Here is a 17,420-nt window from a genome sequence, read left to right on the forward strand (position 1 = left end):
ACCTGTGACAACACGTTGAGAGATGTTCCATTTAAGATCTGCCAAGCTGACAACAGAGCTGTTGAGCTGTCAGTGCAGGACCTGTCGCTGTAACACACTGTCACCTTCAACATGAAGTGTATGTGTCTTCTCTGTCTTCATGTGTCTCTTCATATAGTTGTTTACAGAGTTGTTTTTCTGTAAATGCAGGTGTATTATTGTGTGCGTCTAGGAGGAACCGTTATGTGCATTTTTTGCCTCTGGTTATCTCTTAGGTTATGTAAGTGCTCTGGGCAAATTTTTTGGATGATTTGCTCTCAGGTACCTCTGAAAATGAGGTGATATGCATCATTTCTGCCACTTTACTGTCTCGAAAATGTGAACTTCTTGCAGTCATACAGTCATATCTTCAGTTTTATCTCTACAGCAATAAAGTCTTTTTGCAGAGAAGCATCCCTTTGGCTTAAGAATATAATTGACAAAAAAATAACAGAACAAATCAAGCCCTTTACATAATATGGAAGATTTCATCATACAAATAAAGACATCTTCCCTATTTGTTTTAACGCTGCATTTATTCTCCTTAAACCAGCAAGATGAAAGGTGCAGCTGTTAAAACTCTCTTAATATTCACACCATCCTCATTTCCCTGCAAAAAATTGCACAGGGGTTTTATTGTAGCATTTCTGTGATTTACAGTAACGTGATTTTTCTTAATAACACAGCTTTACATGGGTTTTTCTCATGCAGCATTAGCTTACTGTGACATTGCTGGGAAAATGAGATATAAATCTTGACAGTGTGACAATCAGTCAGCACATTTTGTTGGATTCGATAAAAGCAGTCAGTGTAGATCTGTTAGCAAAATATTTTAATGAAAAATAAAAAGAAACTGTTGCATGCTGAAAAGAGTTGCAGGCTTTCCATCCAGTTCAGACAGAGTTACACGTTAAAGCTGACCAACTAAAAGAAGAAGCTATTTTCTTTCTGCCCAGTCATTTTGCAGTGCCATCAGCAGGGAGGAAGGAACATCAATTTCTTCTCAGACAGTGACCTTTCTTTTTCTGCCGGCAGCTTTTGCTCTCTGCTCTTATTGTTGCTGTTTACTGCTGCTGTTTTCAGTTTTGTGTGACTCTAAAAGAACTTCTATATTTGACATGGACTCTAGACTTGTTTTGCTTAGCCATTTCTTTGCTGTGATATAATGTTGCTTACAAATGTTCTCAAACACAAAATGTCACTTGGACTGTTTCTCTACAAAGCACATTCCTTTCATATGTTAAAACTTAAGATGATGCATTCTTGGAAATGTTATAGTATATTTATCTTGATGTTGAATTTAATATTTATTTTTATGTAAGATTGAGTCAAGAGTAGGTGTCTGGTTTTTCAGGGCTGGTATCAGTACCAATTATTAGTAGTAGATAGAGTAGAGTACATATCAAACATAGTGTTTTATAAATGTATTGCCGGAATTTTAGCCTGAATTAATATGTAAACGAGGGCAACAACACGCTTAGGTGATGTAGTGGTTTCAGCCCATCATACTAGACTTAGCTGGCTGGACATTTAACCACCTCCGGAGCAGGCTAGCTCTATGGTTACTCAGCTGAGACTTCAATTAGCCACGTTGATGGAACAGAGTTCCTCCTAAAATAAGCCAGAAAAACTGAAGCAGGCCAGGCTTCCACTTTCATGGAATATCCCTCTGAACTCCTTAGTTAGCTTGGCTAGCTTTAGCTCTGTCTACATATGTACCAAACTGACATTAAAGTAGTTATAACCCTCTTGTCTATTTCTGTCAAGGAAATATTAAAGACCCTTTCCCTGATAGTCAGCATTGCAATGAGATGAAAGTGATTCAGATGTGCAGTTACTGAACAAGTCATTAAAAAGGGGTCTTTTTTGTGTTTTTGTTGTTTGTCTTGGTTGTTTTAGATTTCTGCCAGGTGGAGCTGCGTCTGCTGGCTCACCTCTCCTGTGACCCTGAGCTGCTCCGCATTTTCATCAACCCGCAGGCTGACGTCTTTACCATGCTGGCCTCTCAGTGGTATGTCTCAAACACACACTGGTCCTCCCTTGATCTCCTCTACCAAGGTGAGTGTTGATACTCCTCAGGGTTTCTCTGTCCCAGTCAACCCCCCCACCCCCCCACCCCCCCCACACTGCCGGCTTTACTTCAAACACTAATGATTTACTTGCTATGACGACATATACCAACTTCCTAATTCCCTTTATCTTCTCCATGAGCACAAACAGCTGGGCTGTTTTTTACTCACTTTTTTAAATATTCATGTGTGTTACCTCTTCACAGGTGTGTCTTGTTGTTTCCGTTGGTGCATGTTTGTATATCCATGTGTGCTTTCACATGTGTGTACTCCCTTCACTCCTTTCATCCATCTTATTCAAGTCTGCAGCCGGTTAAACAGATTACCTCTTCCCACAGACCACATTAAACACTCTACAGAGGCTTTACATTGTTTACCATCTCCCAGCCACCTTTATACATATTAACCAGTGTCACAGCTCTGCAGGGGTTGATGTCAATTACACTCTTCTGTTTCTTTCTTTTGAGCTGATCCTCTACCCTTTTGTGCAAGTGGCCCTGTCTTTGTCTTGTCCTATTATAATATTCTCTCCCTTCTTATCCTAATTCTCCTCGTCTTTTTCCACCACTCTTTAACATGTTTAACAGTTTCTTGTAATTCCTTTGTGGCCACATTTCCTCCATTTCCCCCATCATATCAAAGGATTTTCATTCTTTGCTAGTGTAGCTACAAAGTTGATTCCTTCTTACCCTAGTTAAAATCAATATTTTTCTCTACAAAGTTTAGAATTCTGTTTTTAATGCATTCATTCATTTTCTTTTCTAATTTAGTCTCAGACACTAACATTTAACAGCAACAAGAGACTTTTATGAATGCTAGCGTCTTGTCTTCGATCCAAAATGAGACATAAAACAGGAGCCGGTAGATTAATGCCTGCCCAGCAGGGGGCAATAAAAAGCCAGTGTGAATGTCTTCTACAGAAGCACAGTGGAGGGGAATTTCTCCCCTTTAGGATGCCCTTTGTAAGTTAAGATACCCATCAGTTACTTTAATTTAGGGGTAAAGTGTTCATTTGTAAGCAGAGACAAACGTAGAGAGGCATTTATAGCATAATGATTTCAAATTCCAGAGTCCAAGGCTTCAAGATATCTGACCTCATGAAACTTTGAAGTGTCTAGTCAATGATCAGCAGTGGCAGCTCCCAGTCAGCCCCTCCAGAAATGCCACTTTGCAGACGTGTCACCCCGCCCAGTCTGATCCCAGTACCACTGCCGTCTACAAGTCATATTATGTAACTGTCTGTTGGTCCTGCCTCGCTCCCCTTGTCTCTGCGCAGTACTTCTGTCTGTCTGCACTTCATGTCCTTTTAACCTCACATTATTCATTCCTTTTTATTTTTGATGTCTTATGGCAGTTCTTCTGCTGTTTGTTCTTTTTATGTCCTCTCTCCTTCTGTCGAATAATCCTTCTTGATGTTTTACTCTTTTAGGCCCCACCAGACCACGTCAAAAGATGAATTATCCTTGTGCATCAATGCATTTGTTTAAATGATAAAATCTCAGATTTTGTTAAGTGCCCAAAAATGTTAAGAGGTCCTTGAATTTACCTTGTATGGTATGATTTATGATGACCCAGTAGATTACAGCGTGAGCAGTCAAATGGTAAAACAGCCTTTAGCAAACATCATTCAAATAGGGGACTTGAAGCAGATCAGGTGAACAGCCATCTGCCTTAAATTGTAAGACAAGAGCATCTTTCACTTCAGCATTACAGCTTGCTTTAGGTAGTTCTGCAGTACATAATAGAAAACATAATATAGACATCTGAGCTGAGCAGTAGAGTTTAAAGCAAAGAAACTCAGGGATGGCATCACCATCATGTTGCTTGTGGTAAATGTTCCAGATTTAAACATAGAATATTTCTGACCTTTCATGGACGTTTCACCTTAAATCTTGCAAGAAAAAGCCTGCATGAAAAGTAGCACTGCTTGAATAAGGCAAAAACCACAATTGCAATTATTTTAACTAATATTAAGAAAATATGACACAATTACTCATTAATTTTTCTCCTGCATCACATAAAATTATTGAACTTAAACATTCTGAACCTCTGAAAGACAAGCAATGGATAAAAATAGAAGTAAAAAAAATATAGATATGTATAAATAAAGGCTTGGCAATTAAGCAAAAAGAGGAAAAATCACAATATGGCTCACTGCAATTCTCAGATAACAGATGGGGTCATATTGCTTTATCCTGAAATGTCTCAAAATACCAGTTTAATACATTTTTGTTGAAATTCAAATGTCAGTTTTCTAGAATAGTTCGCAAAAAATTGTACTTGTTTCTGTATGTTTCTTTTATTAGAAATGAGAATAACTTAAACATGATCATTCCCTTCAATACAATTTTTTATTAAATTTGCAGTTTGAGTAAAATAATCACAGTTTAATCATTTTAAAAAAGAAATAGCCCTAGTTCAATCTATTTAATGTTGTGTTGGTTATAACATGGATAATGATATAGATAATAATATAGATAATAATAATAATAATAATCATATTTTATATTGCAATTGCAATATTAACAATGCAATTATATGTTTTGGCCCAAATTGTTCCAACCTAGTATTAATTGTTAAAATAAAACATGATGAATAAAATATAGAACAAGCCATACATGGCATACAGCATATACATTGTTTATTTAATCTTGTTTACCCTGTTTTCATGACTATGGGGGAAAACTGTCTTGTAACTAAAATTGAAAAACAGTTACCAAGCACCAGAGGTGGAAAAAGTACACGATTAGTGTAGTCAAGTAAAAGTACAGTTACTCGGGTTACAATTTACTCTAGTAAAAGTAAAACTATTTGTCTGTAAATTCACTAAAGTAAAAGTAAAAAGTATTTTTTGTAAGTTTTAAGTACTAAGTAACTACTGATGAGTTGTACAGTAAAAAAATGATCTTTCCTTACTGGAAAGAAGAACAAGAGAAGACATCTCCAACCAGGTTGTTAAGGTAAAGTCCCACATCTATAATAAAGCAAAATTGGCAGTCTTAATTAAACTCATACAGCATTAAATTTAAAACTTTCAAATTGTTTATATTGGTCTTCACTACATAAAATTCAACTACACTTTTGAAAGTGTTGAATATTTTACAATAGGACAGAGCTGCAGTAACTCTTGAAAATATGTGGCAAGGTGTCTTTTGGCAAGAACAAAGCAGAGAGTCAACCTCAAAGCAGGGCAATGCATACTGATGGTTATTATGGACTGTGCTTCCTTTGTGAGCACCTAAAGTCACAGACAAGAAGTCAAACTCAGTGGATAACTTCAATCATGGTGCAAATGTGTCACACATCAAAAAAGACAACAATACCAGAAATGTAACATGAAAAGTTGTGGTCTCGGCTGTCCTCTTAAATTCATTATTAACAAAACCCTTAGCAGCATTTAGCAAAGTAAAAATTCCTTTCAACAGGCAGAAACCTTGAATAGATCATGTTGAACAGCTGTCAGTTGCTGTAGCAACTGTGTGACCTTGTATTAACAATTATGAAAAGTAAATGTAAGATTGATATTAGCAATGGAGACTTTAAAGAACCCATGGCGAAAAGGGGCAAAAGAAGATTTTCCTCTCTTCTAGGCAGAATCCTTTGGCAAAACCATACCCTAGCTGCACAGCCAGCCTGGATGCTAAAAGAGAGACAGAGGGATTGAAATAGCAACAACATATTAACAATAAAAAAGTGTGATAATAACAGAGATAATAAAGGCAGAAAGGTTGAGGCAGATGCAGTGCTAGACTCTAGATCGTTGGCCACTGACAAACTGAGAGAGTGAGTTTGTTTGCCTCTGAAACTAAAATAGTAGATGAACAGTCTGGTACCTGACATTTGATTTACATTGATTTGTAGTGTTGTGTCTGTTTGTTCTATAAAAACGTCATCATTTAAAAATTGTTATCTAGCCAAAGAAAATGGTTTAAATCTGTCAAGGAAGAACTTCATTGTATATCTCTCATTAACTAACTCTGGCTGTAAGATTGCACCCACTGTTCCGAGACTTGAAGGTGATTTTTTACATTTGGGTCCTGGGCCCAAATCTGAGCACACTTGGCCCTAAAGTTCGCTTCATATGATCAGCGTGGACAAGAGCATGCTGTACTGGAGCCCTGTGTCCAAGCCTAATGAAAGAGTTGGTCAATCCATGATCTTGAATTTCCCCCTGAATTAATAAAGCATCTTTCCATCCATCCATCCATCCATCCATCCATTGATCCACCCATCCTCCATCCATGTGCACTCAAGCACAATACATGGAAGATGTACACACAGTTATTCGTCAGTGATTCTTAAACTGTCTCTTCAAAAACCATTACATCCCAACAGACCCCTTTCATTCTCAGAGCTGCACAGTGGATGTAGAAGCAGGAAGAGGGTCGCTGTTGATATCTTAAAGATTTCACATCATTTCCCACTCTCAGGTCCCTGTTTCCATCCCCTATTAACCCATGGGGAGGTTGTGTGCATTTTACATGCTTTTCATTCATTTTTTGATCATTTTGGCCGTGTTCATGTAAACGGCATGAATTTTGGCAAGATTGTGTATTTTTGTTTGATCTGGTAATTTCCAGCTCAGTGCCTGCAGTTAGTCTAAAATACACTGTTTACCAGAAAGAGCTACAGTCAAGATGTTTAGCCCAAAAAAACGCCATCATTGAAACCTATTCGAATTGTAATTTTTTGGCTATTGAGGAGAAAACCTGCTAAACATGTAAAAAATAGTTATGCATAAAGATACAAAAAAATAGCTAAATGAAAGTGAAATAAAATGTTAATGTCTTGCATTTTTTATAGCTACCTTATGAAAAGTTCATTTTTTGTGCTTAGAAGCTTGAAAGTGAGTATGTGACATTGCAAAAAATATATTAATGCATAACAATCAACGTTGCTGCTAATCACTGATAAATCCAAGGCTGTAATAATTCAACACAAAAATATTTTGTATGTAGTATGTTGAAAACAATAGATTTTCCTATTTTTTCATTGAAAATCATGGTGCCATCAACACAAGAAAACTGGCATTCAAAGGGTTAAAATCTTTAAATATGAATGAATATTTAATATCACAAATTAGCTCTGTTGTAGGTGAAAAAAATAGCTGAATAAAAGTAGAATTAAATATTAAGGTACAATATTTTTTAGAGCTACCATATGAAAAACGCATTTTTTCGCTTAGCTTGAGAGTCAGTATTTGACATTGCACCAAATAATAATGAAGAGGTACTTGTATTTATTTTTATGTATTTGTAGCCTCTGATAAACAACCTTTGTTTATTTTCGTTAAGCTGAACTTGTCCCTCTCAACCCATTCATCTCTGTTTCTCAGGAAAGGGGTGAGTGAAGGTGAGGTGACCTCTGTGGACCGGGAACATGCCAAACGAATCGTCTACTCAGTAGTGTATGGGGCAGGTGAGAACAAACACAGACAAACTCATAGACAAAGAGCGGAGGATGAGAATTGATGGAGATGAAAATATTTTTTGACCTGTGTTGTTTAAAATCACAAACAGTGAGTCATTTTATGTTTGGAAAAACCTATAGGGTGGAAAATTGTGTAAATTTATCAGTGCAGGAGGTAAAATACCACAAAAGAAGTCTTAAGAATGTCCACAGATTTCCACAGGGATGTCATTGTTTTTGAGTCGCTCTCTATCTTTTGATCACATTCTGGGGTGGAGGGGCAGGAGCAGATAAAAATAGAGAAAGAGGGGAAGATTAATGCAAAAAAAAGGTCCCTGTGGCCCATAGAGAAACTTGTCTATGTCACTTGTGACCCATTTATGGTTCACATATATGCATGATTTCATAGATACGCACTTGCACGTGCACACACATGACCAGAGAGAGTCAGTGAGCGGTAGAAATCTGGGCCAGCCAAACATCAACAGTATATTAACGTTTGTAAACTGATGTGACATGGACATGTACAAAACGTGCACATGTTTACATTTGCATTCTGTGCTCACCTGTGTGACAAAGGCGTGTTTTATGGGCAGAATTCACTCTTCATCAGGTTTTACTGCCGGTGGCCAATTAAAATGCTTATGTAGGGTTTTTCCATAGGCTCACACCGCATCCTTCACCAGCTTCTTCTTCACTCACAAGATCCCAAACTTATAATAAATGTAGGTTTTTTTGCAAGCCAGAAATCAGATAAAATGACAGTAATCAGACATAATTAAGTAAAACAGAACTCTCAGCATGGCCTCTGCTCTAAATGAAGGGCTCATTATATGTAATTAATCAAACAACACATCATATCGAAACAGCTTTTACAAAGAAAAAGGCAAGTACCTCTTTATGTCTTTTTACAGTAGTGTTTCTAAACTGGTGGGTGGGGACCAAAAATGGGTCGCAAACCTCTTTCTAGTTGCTCGCAATTGTGTACCAGGAAATAAAATGTGGTAAAAAATCTATGATGTACGGAAGCCTAAAGTGTACACACAGTACATCCATACATTTTTTTCAGGTTTCCCTGTGATGATGGATAAATTTCAGTCTTTTTGTAAAGTTTTTACCTTGTGTATCTCATTTTATCCAGATAGAAAAGCTGGTTTTCCAAGTGAACTTGGAAATCCCTTGTGAACTTACCAAATTTGTATGCTGTCTCAAGAAATTGGAGTTGAATGAGGTGTATACATGCATGTTTAATGATATGCTTTTTAAAAATGTTCTTTTTTTTGCCGCCTCTTTGTTGAAACAAGTTTTGATCCATTTACCCACTGAGACTTGCATCGTATACAACAACAAGAGACACAGGTTATTAAAAGTAAAGAAAGTAAGAAAGTAAATTTTTCCTATTTTTGAGTAAAATATCCGTAACTCTGGACATCATTCCTCAGATTTTCCTGTGTTGCCTCTTGAAGCTCGCCATTGTGCCTTTCCAATGGTGCTATCCATGGCTTAGAATCCCTTACAGAAATATTTCTAGCAAGCCATGACTTTCTTGGGTATTTAAAGATCAAATCCACACCAGTAAATCTGAGATTGAACATCTTTTTATCCATTTTTAATCAATTTTCAATCATTTCTGCTGCTTGCTTTGAATGCTAACTGTCATATTCCGTCATCACATCATGCTTTGTCAAACTCATGACAGTGACAGACTGAAAAGCTCAAAATGGAGAGAAAAAGAGACACACAGCCTGTGTAGCCCCCTGTGTCACTGCAGATAAGACCTGGTTTGAATAATGACAGAAAAACCATGCTGGGGCCAGGCCGTGGGCAACGTCAGGCTGGTTTCAGGCTGGGGCAGAAAATCAAACATCTGTCTGCCAGTTGTGAATGTTGGCAAGATGAAATATGATAGAAGCTAAAATTAGTCTAAATTAAAAAAAAACTTAAAGATGAATCTGAATAGACTGATAAGCACAACACAGACCCAGAAAGATGGAAGACATCCAATAGTAATTTTCCAAAGCCTTATCCTCGTGGCTCACTTCAACAGAAAGCATGACACCCAAACTAACAATGGCATCTGCCAGAGTCAAAGACTTATAGAAGGATGTTATACGGGACTTTTAGGGCAGAAAGGTCTTATTGCACTGCCGTTAATGTCTGATTGTAAAAGACAAAGCTGAAGTTGCCTGTTATGTTAGCACCAATAAGCTAACTAATAACGTTACATAGTAAAGTTTGCAGCAAGGGCATACATAATGGTACTGATGTAATACATTATATTGACTCATCAGAACAAATGTAGACATCCTTGTTGATCCTCTTTACACTGAGCTGACTGTGTGGTCTGCCACATAGCTGAATACAAAGTGAGTCTTTTGCTGTGTTTATGTGAGGTTTAGGAAACGGGATAAGAACCACTTTATTCTCCAGCTGCTCAGGTTACCTGTATCAGTATTGCATTTGCCCTATGAACATTTTTTGACCTTTCTCTAAGTTATGACTGTAGAAATGTTAATAAAACCAGCAGGTTTTAAAATGTGTGATGCTTTTCTATGGCATCTATGAACTGGATGTCTGAGTGCATTATGTAACTGCAAGAAAGGTAATTGGCTCATGGTGCTAGAGGACTGGCTTAGCGATAGGTCAATCTGGAAAGCAAAACAAACTAACAAAAGTCAGGATAGACATTTCAGTTAATGCAATTACATAACAATGGACAGAAAGATAAAAAGAAGATAGTAGAAGAGGCAGTTACGATCAACAGGATAACATTAGTGTACTGAATTTCCAGTTCAGAATCATCCTTTTTAAGAGCATTGATTCTGAGCCCCATTCAAATGTTAGATCAAGCTTTTTAAAAACCACAGCTTCTTTCACAAAAATGTTTTGATGGTTTATACAGCTTATATAACTGATTGTATAATGGGATTATATGCCATTAACTGCATTTGGCTTGTGTGAGCCTCATGTAAGGACGGGAAAAAGCAGCATGTGGCAACCGAAAATCAGAAATCTACTGATAAACAAAACATCAACTTTGCACATCTGACAGGCCCAAAATTCTGATTGATAGATAAATCACTTAAGATATTTAAAAGGTTTTGGGTTTACATTTGAACTTAAAGGAGGCAGGCAAATTTTAGGAACATATCAGATAAACAAAAAAACACACAGGTTCATACCTATTAATGAATATAGAAAATAACATCAAACCCTCTTTCTGACTGAACTGCAGTATCTATTATCTTCCTGTAAAAGTGCTGAAATCTGAATATTCACATGCTTTATTTCTTCAGTTTCATACATCTCTGTTCTATTATCAGTTGAAGTAGATAACCTTTTAGCCACCCACCCTCCTCCTTAATTTATATCAGTAGATTATACATTAAGTAGATTATACATTGTTAATCTACTATATTATCATTTTAATATTATTTTCTTTTTTTATTTAATTAGAATTGCAAAACACAACCAGCAAAAGGAGGTTAACTGCAATTAACTATAAAATTCTTAAATTAATCGCAATTTTTAAAAAAGTAAGCGCTTGGCAGCCCTGCTGTGAATACAAACTCTGAATTAAAAAAAGTCAGGATGTTTTTAAACATGAATAAAACAGAATATGGTGATTTGCACATTCTTCAACTTATATTCAACTGATTATGACAAAAAGCCAATGTTCAAAATTAATGTTCAAACTGATTTTTTTTAAAGACAAAAAAAATTTGACGCCTTTAACACATTCCAAAAAACTTGAGACAATAGTTATTTTGTTTTGTATTCAATTGTAAAGACTTGCAAACTATTGTAGTTCTCTTTTTTTTTTTTTGACATTTAAATTTTTATTGAGAAGGTGTTTACAATAGTGTATACATTTTCACATCATCTTGATTACAATAATAATAAAATATGAAAATAAATAAAATATATAACATCAACAAAATACAAAATAAATCTATATGGTGACATGGGAATGCCCTCTATAACAAATGTGTTCAGCATCGCCCTGATCTCAAATTAAATCTCCTAATCTGTGGTGTCATCCACTTTTCTTTTATGTAGTTTGTTTTCAATAAATATATATACATTATCCATCAAACTAAAAATGTTTTTTGTACTCTACTTTCAGTGTGACTGAAGGGCAGCCTGTTCAACGCATTGTAATTAGGCTTGCATCTAAATCAGCAGTATCATGAACAGGTGTTATGCCTGTTAAAAAAAACATATTATTTTGTACACTGTGCCAGCTTGACTTCTAAAATGTGTTGAAACTTTACTAAACAGAGAATTCTCTATTCAACATGCTGCTTCTGAGGATTAGTTGTTCTGTACTTTGACCCAAACATATTGTATCATCAAACAGGACTTTCACTGTTCTCCCTGAACAGAACATTACTATAAAACCAGTAAATATGTTTAACCAATCAGCAGTGAACCTAAAGCGCATGGTTTGCATCAGATTCTGCTGGGAACTTCACCAGCTGCTGTCTCTCTCTTTGGGCTGAAGTATGTTTAGAGTTCACTATAATCTCACACTCTCAAGCTGATCATGGAGCGTTTTGTGGTATATTCAGTCATACACAGCTCAGATGGAGAAAAAAACAAGCTCTCACACACTGATGAATGAGTCAGTTCTTGGAAAGTCAGTACACACAAATAGAAAATGTGTAAAACATATTCATCTGAGATTTGTACGGGGGCACGGGATGTAATTTACAAAGCAAAAGGTCAGAGCTAAAAATGCAAAGAAAATATGGAGATCTAAAAGAGAGGCGGCCGAGGCAGATATAGAACATGTAGGCTAAAGATGAAGGAGAACGGGGGAGGTGTCGGAGGAGGGGAATGTAGGGGAAAGGGGAAAAGGGAGAAGCAAGGGTGAAACAGGAGAGTAATGGAAGGAGCTCCTGATCATCATGGATAGACAGCTCTCAGTGGAAGGATGCGTTGCCATGGATGCCAAATACTAAAAGGAAGCTTTCTCCTGCAAGACAATAACCAGGGCAGGGAGGAGGGGCAGAGCCACGCTATGGACTCCAACACACATCCATATGTACAAATAGGTCAACGTATACAGAGGTTGAATTGGGGGACTGCAGAATTAGGATGATCAGACAGAGAGAATATTGAATGTATTCTAGCAGATTTGTCTATTTTTGGGTGTCAAAGACCTTTCAAAAGACATTTTCCAGCAAATCAGCAGTATTAGTTTTAATGTTAGCCAATTTAAAGTTGAAATATAGTGGATTTTTCAAGGAAATAATAAAAAACCTGGACAAACAAAAATGGTGTAAAAATATAAAGGTGGAGAAAACCATTTTGAGGGTTTAGGGAGCAGGAAAAAGCTCACAAGAGGTCAAAAAAACTGACAGACATTCAAGCAAAGAAGAGTAGGCCAGAGAGTGTCAGTAGGTTAAAGGTCCCTAAACTGACCTCATTCAGCAGGAATGTGGGGCTTTATACACATATACCGTACACACATGACACATTCAGAGAGAGAGTGATCTCCACATCATTGTCATGGTCACTTTGGTCCCATAACCAGACTCATCGCTGAGAGGGTTTTTGGTCCTGTCATATTTCAGTGGCAGATGTGTCATCTCCAATAAAGTCAGACGTCTTCCACTCCAGAGCTGAAGTTCCATAAAAACAACAACAAAAAAGATTGAGCTCAAGATGGAAACATTCAGAGCATTTGAATTATTTACAACTAATGTACAGAGCTGTTAAAAAAAGTATTTGCCTTTTTCCTAATAAATATAACCCAATTAAATACAAAATGCAGTTTTAAATGATGATTTCATTTATTAGCGGAAAAAAGTCATCCACCCTTCCCTGCCCCTGTGTGAAAAAGTAATTGCCCCCTAAACCTAATGACTGGTTACGCCACCCTTGGCTGCAACAACTGCAAGCATTTGCAATAACTGAAAATGGGTCTTTCACATTGCTGTGGAGGAATTTTGACCCATTCTTCTTTGCAGAATTGTTATAATTCAGCAACATTGGAGGGTTTTCCAGCGTGAAAGGCCTGTTTGAGGTCATGCCACGGCATCTCAATCAGATTTAGCTCTGGACTTGACTAGGCCACTGCAAAACCTTTTTTTGTTTTTTTTAAGCCATTTGGAAGTGATTTGCTGCATGTTTCAGATCATTGCCCTGCTGTGTAACCCAAGTGCGGTTGAGCTTGAAGTCACAAACTGATGGCAGGACATTCTCCTTCAGGATTTTCGGTAGAGAGCAGAATTCATGTTCCATCAATTACAGCAAGTCGTCCAGGTCTTGAAGCAGCAAAGAAGCCCCAGACCATCACACAACCACCATTTTGTTTGACTGTTGCTATTATTTCCTTGTCATGAGATGCTGTATTAGTTTTACAGCAGGTGTAACAGGTGTAAAACTAAAGCAGCACAAAAACTGGCAACTTTTGTCTCATCAGTCCACAGAATATTTTACCAAAAGTCTTGGGGATCATCAATATTTTTTTTTTTTTTGTTTTTTTTGCAAATGTGAGTCTTCTTGATGAGCAGTGGCCTTATAACTCTCTCATGGATGCCATCCTTGCCCAGTCTCTTTCTTATTGTTGAATTGTGAACACTGACTCAAGTTAGGCCTGCAGGTCTTTGGATGTTGTTCTGGGTTCTTTTGTGACCTCCTAGATGAGTCACCATTGCACTCTTGGATTAATTTTGGTAGGTCGGCCACTCCTGGGAAGGGGTATCACTGTTCCAAGTTTTCTCCATTTGTGGATAATGGCTTTCAGTGTGTTTTGGTGGAGTCCAAAAGCCTTGGAAATGGCTTTGCAACCTATATTACAAGCCTTATTTACTTTGCAAGATCATTTCTGGTATTAAAACCATAAACTTAACATTTATTTGTGTCATTCACTTTCTTTAACAAAGCTTCACCTTCACTCCTCTGTACTTGTACATTGAACCTCGCAATTCTATCCTTCTTAAGCCCTAGTCAGTGGCATAGGAGCTCACACACATAGCGCTGTTCTGCTTGATGTTTACAATGCCATTCACCTCAGTATCTGCCTCCAGTGTCGGCTCAGTGGCAGGGAGACTGCCTGACCACTGTGTCTCCAAGCATTCTGAACTACTGTCATAGTGCGCTAGATACTGACATGGAAAATGTAGAAAGGGCAAGAATGTTACTTCTTGACAGATTTGTAGTGAAAATAAATTGCTTGGGACCCCCAAGGGTACCTTTGAGAACAACTGATGTATGTTGTTTACCAAGTCTGTTTTTAGGTTTAAAAAGTAACTTATTATTGTCTATTAGCCGACAACAACCATTATTATACATCCTTATAATCCATGTTTACTTTGTTGAAATATATGACATGCTTTTGATATCACATGAGGCCCGTATCCAGATGCTAATTAGGGTCAAAATGGTCGGCTTTAATTATAACCATGGTAAAATTCTCCCAGGGTTAATAATTTAGAAAAAAAAATCTCACAAAAATCCTTTGCAATTACCCCACTATAATGTTACAGTAAATAATGTTCAGACAGCATGCAACAAAGGCTTGCATACTGAGGTGAACTGAAAAATGTCAGCAGGTCGGTCAGGATGTAACACAAAACTTTTTTGGGGGGAGGGTTTTTCAATCAAACAATATTACCATTAACTGGATTATAGTGACCTGATATTTCAGGTCACTATAATCTTGATATGAAATGAAATGTTACCATAGCTATATGTCTAATGCCATAAAAGGAATGTTCTTTAAATTTTGTATCCTAAAATAACAGCCAAAACAACTCTGATGGCGCTTTGACCAGTGATAAAGAAAAGCTCAGATCACCCGTTCTTCCATTATTTAACTTAGCTTAAGCAGCTCTGATCACCTGTAAGATATGTATAAAGCTTTACAGGATAGTAAAAAACCATGGCAGCAACCTTCTCCTGTTACTCTTCTTCTGTCACTGCTCTCAGTGCTAACATGGCGTAAGGGGCAAAGATTTTAAAGGAGTCAGACTAAGGGGGCTTACAAAGAAAAACGAGGGTATTAATGAACAAAAGGGCGGTGAAGATCATAGCATGATCTCACTCTTTATACCTGGTAAAAGTCTGAATTTTTCTCAGACACTGTCATGGTGCCAAATGGCAAAAACAATACCGCTCCAGACCAATAAAGACATTCTGTGTGGTAAATATGACTTTTTTCTGTTGGTAATTTTCCACCAAAACATTTAAACATAACATTTAACATTAAAAAAAATAAAGTATCCTCTCTGAGTGGGAATCATGTATATCTCAGTGCTTTTCTGGACTCTGAGTTCCTCCCAACCACCAAAATATTATATAAATATGCTTACATGTTAAAAAGAAATCATCCTTGAGAATACTATTGACTGAAAGTAAGTAAGTTTGTTACTCTGCACATGCATTCCCTGCATACTAAAATGAAAACAGAGGTTAAAAGTAGTCCTTGTTTAGTCGAGGGACACTATTTTTTGTATCTGTTATATGGCAGTGGGGATTTTTTAATCTTTGCTGTTCCCCTGCTAATCCTTCCGCCACCTCTCAGGCTCTTTGGCATGACATTACTCATCACCAACCACACACCCTTGTAGCTGAAAACCACAAACACACACACACAAGCAGCACACTGGCAGTGGCACCCATTAGCTCACCCTCTACACTCTTCCATCGATCTTTTCCTAACCTTTAAGCCCACTCCTCTACTGCTGCTACACACTGTGCATCTTATACATCCTGGGAAAGAACATACACACAGTAAGGCTGTGTGCTTTTACCTTAATCTTTATTATACACACACATAAATACACACACACTTACCTTGCAGTCTTCCCTGATCCTTGCCCTCTGTCTTTTTATCTTGTCCTCTTCTATCTTTCACCCTTCACTCAGCTCTACTTTTCTCCCCCTTAATTTCCTTTACCCTCAAGTCCAGCTTCCCCTCTGTTCACTCGCCTCTTTCAAATTTCTTCTCTGACCCTTGCCTTTCCTGTCACTTTTCAAACACTTCAATCAGTCATAATAAAGGCAGTTTCGCCCCATTTAAATTCTCAGCTTGTTCATTTGTCAAGGTTAAGGCAGTTTAGACCTCAACAATTTAGAGCTACAGAAAATTTTGACATTAAATAAATGGTCCAATATTCAGGCTTTCATTTCACGTTGAGAAATGTCCACATTTTAACCTTTTAATATGATGACTCTAGAAGCCGGCTCGCATACCTTAGCATAAGGACAAACAGGGAAAAGCCGGGCCATCTTTGTCCTGAATGACCAAGATATACCTTTAGGAATTTTCTAAACCTTCTGCTCAAAGTTTTTTGTCACATTAGTTTAATCCATCACAGAAAGCAAACTGAGGCATAGCAATGGTACTAAAGAGGGAATAATACTTGGCAAGGTGTATTTCCTAGCCTCTAATTTTTAGCATTAAAGAGCGTGAGTGTTTCCTAAAATGCCAGACTATTTCACTGTCACATTAGACTCATTTTTAAAACTCATGTGTGAGTTAAAAGTCCTCAGAATCTGTTTTGTGCTAATTATCTTTTATAGTTCATCAGCATGTCTAAAATTTGTTGAGACTATAGACAATAGAAATTATTAGACAAAGCTTTGGTGATGTCAGCTATTTGGTTCCTGAGGGGGTTTTTGAGCCCAAACTGCAGTAGCCACCTTATTGAAACGGCTGTCTCAAACTAACGTTAGACCAATCTAGTAACAGACAGAGGTGAAGCTGAGGTTGGTCTCACAAAGTATATATATAAAAAAAAAACATCCCCTCCCATGTACCTGAGGTCGAGTCGTGGTGGCAGCTGGCAAAGTAAGACAACCCAGATATCCCTCTCCCTACCAACGTTGTCCAGTTCCTCCTGAGGGATTCTGAGGCGCTCCCAGGCCAGATAGCACATATAGTGGAGGAGATAACCTCAACAATTGTTTACT

At 37.4% G+C, this 17,420-nt stretch overlaps 1 protein-coding gene across 1 annotated transcript in view; it reads left to right on the forward strand.

Moving 5' to 3' along the window:
• The window catches only part of poln (polymerase (DNA directed) nu), a 91,564-nt gene that overhangs the window by 58,562 nt on the left and 15,582 nt on the right, over positions 1-17,420 (forward strand). The window contains exons 17-18 of the mRNA XM_041780131.1: positions 1,918-2,029; positions 7,423-7,505. Coding sequence (XP_041636065.1) covers positions 1,918-2,029; positions 7,423-7,505 — 195 coding nt within the window. The remainder of the gene's footprint in view (positions 1-1,917; positions 2,030-7,422; positions 7,506-17,420) is intronic.

The sequence above is a fragment of the Cheilinus undulatus genome, linkage group 22 (assembly GCF_018320785.1).
Source record: "Cheilinus undulatus linkage group 22, ASM1832078v1, whole genome shotgun sequence".
NCBI classification, from domain to species: Eukaryota; Metazoa; Chordata; class Actinopteri; order Labriformes; family Labridae; genus Cheilinus; species Cheilinus undulatus.